The 6,176-nt window shown below is 32.6% G+C and overlaps 1 protein-coding gene across 1 annotated transcript; it reads right to left on the reverse strand.

The window, feature by feature from the left end:
- Nucleotides 1-752: 752 nt before the first annotated feature.
- LOC147469526 (uncharacterized) lies at nt 753-2,626 on the reverse strand. Its single transcript, XM_086548553.1, has 2 exons — nt 2,477-2,626; nt 753-1,536 (listed from the first exon to the last, which is right to left on the reverse strand). Exons 1-2 carry the CDS (start codon nt 2,492-2,494, stop codon nt 1,153-1,155), a joined length of 402 nt encoding a protein of 133 aa, XP_086404679.1. The 5' UTR covers nt 2,495-2,626; the 3' UTR covers nt 753-1,152.
- Nucleotides 2,627-6,176: the final 3,550 nt, after the last annotated feature.

Genomic DNA, 6,176 nt, shown 5'->3' on the forward strand with positions numbered 1-6,176 from the left:
ACGTATACATATATATATGTATGTATGTATACAGTATATGTATTTGTACAGCTCTATGTATATACACACATCAAAATTGCTTGACAGTATTTTTTTAGAATTCAAACATAAATGTGTATGTTTTTGCGTAAATGTATACGCATACACACACACACACATATATATGTATATATATATATATATATATATATATATATATATATATATATATATTCATATCCATAAATATGCATATGCATATATCTATTAAGATGTATATATATATATATATATATATATATATATATAATATATATATATATATATATATATATATATATATGCATATATATATATATATATATATATATATATATATATATATATATATATATATATATATATATGTATGCATGTGTGTGTCTGTTTGTGTGTTTGTTCATACATATAGAGAGAAAAAGGATGACAAAGAAATATATTAGGCCCTATTCATTTTTCGTGTCCATAAAGCAAGAATATCGCAAAGTAGAAAATATACTTTCTCACGTAATCACCAATCATCCATGTACAAGACAGACATAACAAAGTAATACTACTTGAAGTTCTTTTCTAAAGCATTTTTGAAAATTTAGGAATCTGAGTCAGAACGTTTTTATAGTCAGTTATATATGTTGATTGTAGAGATGCTGGCGATGATTATTAATAGTATCAAAGGTATTGATGATAATGATTAAAGTCAATGTACAGTTAATTGCAGTTGTGATATTCTCCATCCTTAATCAGGTATGTATTTATAACAAATCATAATTCTTTAGTATAAACAATTTGCACTCTTATCTAGACGTTATTTACATTCACATATCTTTTCTTACTTAGCGATAATGTTCAATAAAGTCTTTCAAGTCAGTCTATATTAACAACATATTATATCACGAGATTTTGCATTCTCTTATGAAAAGCTATGCACATATTCCTAAACTTTTAATTAATATCAGTATCATTACCTAACTTATTTGGTATTTGAATCAGTTTTTACATTATTTCTTTAAATGGTATTTCCCGAGTCTCCTTTTCTCGTATTTTTTTGCTTTTGTACTCCAAAGGATATCTTAAAGAAATGACATGTTATTGTTTATAAAAACATGTATTCGATGTCACCTGCCGGTCTTTTCTTTAACGACCATAGCCGCCGTATCCACCACCGCCGTGTCCGAATCCTCCGCCGCCGTAACCGCCACCTCCGTGTCCGAATCCTCCTCCGCCATATCCACCACCGCCGTGTCCGAATCCACCGCCGCCGTAACCACCACCTCCGTGTCCGAATCCTCCGCCACCATATCCTCCGCCGCCATGTCCGAATCCACCATGTCCGAATCCTCCGCCGCCGTATCCACCACCACCATGTTCGAATCCTCCGCCGCCGTAACCGCCACCCCCGTGTCCGAATCCACCGCCCTTTCCTCCACATTTTCCACACCCACCATAGCCACGGTGCAGAAATCCACCGGGAAGAGGAGTGGCTCCGACGAGAGCCACGATGACGAGAAGTGCAAACAGCTGGAAGGGAATTTATGTTCAGATTTTCATCTCCTTTGTTCGTTTTTTTTTTTTTTTCGTTTTTCTTGATCATCCATAGAGACGAGAAAGGCATTGTATTATCTTGAAATGGGAAAGTAGTTTAGATGATTATGACAATAATACTTTAAATAATATATATATATATATATATATAAATATATATATATATATATATATATATATATATATATATATATATGCGTGTGTATAATATATACACACGTGTACATATGTATATATACATATATACATATACACACACACAACACCTGTGAATGACAAAAGTCTCTGTCATCTTGACAAAATGACACACAGATGCATACACACAATTATGTACATATATGATATATATTATATATGTATATATATGTATGTCTATATATGCACGCACACACACACACATATATGTATATGTATATATATATATATATATATATATATATATATATATATATATATATATACACATACATATATGTGTGTGTATGCACATTTATACTGTACATTCATATATATGAATATAATATATATATATCATAAATCTATATAATTGTATGTATTAGCGTCATTTTATCAAAATACACACACACATACTGTATATATAGTATATATATACATATATATATATATATATATATATATATATATATATATATATATATATATATATATATATATATGCATGTGTGTATAGATATATTTATGTATATATGTGTATATATATATGTATATATGTGTATATATATACATATATACATTCCTATCTATATACTTAAATGTATATGTAAATGTATAAAAATACACATATATGTACACACATATCTACAGTATATATGCCAAACATGCTACAAATGAATTTCAAACATAAAACAAAGCAAAAGCAATTGCAAAATAAGCCAAAAGACCAAAGCAAACTCACCGCCTTGAATATCATCATGAAATCACTCCGAATTGTGTGACTGGAGAGCTTTCCCGTTACCACGTTATATACCCAGCCTCGCTTTGGCTCCGGTGATGCAATGCGTCAGGAAAAGGGGTTAGGGCGGAGGTGAATGGAGGTTTTATGGCCTTCAACGTTGTGTCAGAAGGGGTTATTGATTTGACTGATTGATTGATTGATTGATTGAGTTGATGTTTATTTATTTATTTATTTATTTTTATCTGTCTTTATATCTTTCTTTCTTCGGTTGTCTTTTGGTTCAGTTTGGCAGGGGGAGGGAAGAGGGGGGGGGGGGATTTGTATTGGAGATTGGTTGGTATTATTTGTTATGGTAAAGGGTTTCTGTTGTGATTCATGTTCATGATTTCGTTGCTATTTCAAGGGTGAAAAAGGATATGAAATGTAAAATATTAGGGAATTGTAAACTAATAAAACTCTCTGATACACTGCGTTCTGATAGATAGTCTTTATTCAGTAAAAAAAAAAAAAAATAAAAAAAAAATAAAAAAAAAAAAAAAAAAAAAAATAATAATAATGATAAAAAAATAAACAAGTAAAAATAAAATACCATTCTCTTTCAGTCTTTCCCCAAGAAAATATATAGCAATTGGTCAATTGCTTTAGAATTATAACCAAACAAACAATATAAACACCGAAATAACAACACAAGGACAATCATCACCTTTTTTTCCATTTTCACAGGGACTGTAAACGTGTTCTGTGTGGGGGAAGTTTGCTTTCGTTAACCTCAAATGAAAACGTATTTGATGGAAGAATGGTCGAATCTCTTGACATGTTTTACTTCGCTTCCAGAAAGAAGGAATTAAAATGCTAAGACTAATAGAATGTGGATAGTATTGTTATTGTTATTTTTGTGGAAGCAAATGAGCATTGTTATTATCATGTAAACGATTTTCATGACAGATATATTTCTTATTGATTATATAAATATTATTTTAGTTAATTATCGTGAGTTTAGCCATTAAAATGTCAAATTTACTATCTGTTTAAAACTAAGCTAGTGACTCATATATTTCTTTTCATAACAATGTCAAAATGATCTTACTCTGATTATAAACTGATCTTTCCTCCTATTCCCTTTAGTTAACTGGACTGTAATGACGTAAATGTAAACAAGTTCTGCTCTGGTGGCCCGCGGAATCGAGAGGGAAATGAGCTTTTTCTGAGATGCTATAAATAGATCAGTGATGAGTGCCAGTGATTTATTTTCATCGTTAGAGACAGGTAGATTAGCAGGTATATAGATAGATAGATGGATGGAGTAAGTTAACTGCAGTCTTTTGTTAACTTTGCCAAAGTTAAGGCACCAAGAGTAATGAATTGAAATAACGAGACTAAAATTTTAAATATTTTTTAAATTAAATTATGTAGGCCTAGTAAAGATATATCGATGAGGAGAGAAATATACAGACCAACCCCCCCCCCCTCCCCCCACCTCCAACAAAAAAAACATTATAATTCATCACATATTACGAAATAATAATGATAATAAAACAAAAAACAGAAAGAAAGAAAGAGGAGGAGGAAAAAAGAACAAATCAAGACTGAGAAAGTGAGAGGTTTCCCAAAAGGCTTTTTCAAAAACACAAAATGCAAAAGGGTCTCGGAGATGTTGCATCAAGAAAGCAAACACAAAGCAGGCCTGAAGAGGGTGACGTGCGTAAAATTAAGTACATCGGGGGGGTGGGGGTGGGGGGGGGGGTTAAATAAACACACGCGTTTTTTTGCGGAATTGTAACACGGAAACAGGTGGTTTTGGGTCTTGCCAGTTCAATCTTTCCAATCTTGCTTTTATAGACATGGGATCGAATGCTTTTAATCATTATTGCGATGTTTGTTTGTTTTTCTTAATTACGTGCTCATGATTTGCTGTATAGTCGCTGCTGTTGCTACACTTTGATTATTGTTGAAATATTTATGATATGATATATGGTAATACCACCACCACCACTTCTACCACTACTATTGCTAGTACTAATACTAGTACTCTTGCTACTACTGCTACTATTACTACTACTCCTGCTACTACACTACACGGGGATAATGATGTTAATAGAAATGATCATTATCATTACTATCATCATACTGTGATACTTCCGTTATCGGACAATCGTTATGATATTCATATCTTAATCAATCATACTTTAACCATTCACTATCTATAAGAACATGAGTAATGATTATTGCCATTTTTTTTAATTTGGTGCGTATAGACAGAGGGAGAAACATAGAGATGAATAGAGGGTATGCAATCAATTAATCAAGAGAGAGAGAGAGAGAGAGAGAGAGAGAGAGAGAGAGAGAGAGAGAGAGAGAGAGAGAGAGAGAGAGAGAGAGAAAGAAAGAGAGAAAGATAGATCGATAGAGAGATAGGCATATATATAGATAGATAGATAGATAGAGAGAGAGAGAGAGGGAGAGAGACCCAGAGAGTGAGAAAGAGAAAGAAAGAGAGAACGAGAGATATTCAGATATTTCTCCCTGAATGCTAGCACATGCACCGTTCGTCATGAGCTTGTATTTGTTTTGCCTTCAGTCCTTTTCACGTTCAGACACGACCGAGGTAGTTGCCGTGTGATTACTAAGCATAAATTTGTCGAATCACCCGATGATGCATTAGAATGATATGCAACAATACTTTTATGCAAGATGTTTTATCGAGTGCTGGGTGAGAGGGAATTGTTTATCTCTGGATGATTCTGATTAATCCTGTTTCAAGCATGTTTATTTTTTGTTTTATAGTTTTCATCATCGTTGCTGTTGTTATTATTAGTAGTATTGTTATTGTTGGAATGATGCAAATGATGATGATGATAATGATAGTTATGATTATTAGTTTTACCACTGCTAGATTGATGGTCATTAGGAATATCATTATCATGATGATTATTATAATTATCAATATGATGAGTCTGATTATCATTGCCAACATTATTATTATATTATTATATTATCAACATTATTATTATCATTATTATCATTATGATGATGATATGACTAACATTACTATTATTGTTATTATTACTATTACTATTATCATTATCATCATCATCACCATCATTATTATCAGTGCTCTTATTATCATCATCATAATAATAGTTTTTGTTGTTGTTTCTATTACCGCTATTGTTATCATTATCACTATTATTATTAACTATATCAATAGGCTTATATGTGCCATCCGACAGGCTTTCTCAATATTCTAATTGACAAAGAAAATGTTCATATCAGCTGTTTATGATATTTAAACCCAGTCTGTCAGAAATATTACACTTTTGTAGGAGGACAAAAAATACAATTTATTTTACTTTCGCGAACAAATACGAAAGAAATAACCATCCCATACGAAAAAAAGAGGAGGAAGAGGAAAATAACTTCTAGCTATAGCGGAGAGAGCGACAGCGAAAAGCAACCATACTAACACAGGGGGAACATAGCAACCGCTGTAGATGGTCTGATTGACCTTCCTCTTCCTTGCAACGCAGCCATACTGGCACAGGGGGACATTGCAACCGCTGTAGATGGTCTGATTGACCTTCCTCTTGTTTGCAACGCAGCTTTACTGGCACAGGGGGACATTGCAACCGCTGTAGATGGCCTGATTGACCTTCCTCTTCTCATTCTTGTTGCATACCATCGGCCTCTGAAACTGGTGCTC

Source organism: Penaeus japonicus, unplaced genomic scaffold (assembly GCF_977035675.1).
Source record: "Penaeus japonicus unplaced genomic scaffold, GWHDUDI00000001_assembly GWHDUDI00000021, whole genome shotgun sequence".
Classification (NCBI taxonomy): domain Eukaryota; kingdom Metazoa; phylum Arthropoda; class Malacostraca; order Decapoda; family Penaeidae; genus Penaeus; species Penaeus japonicus.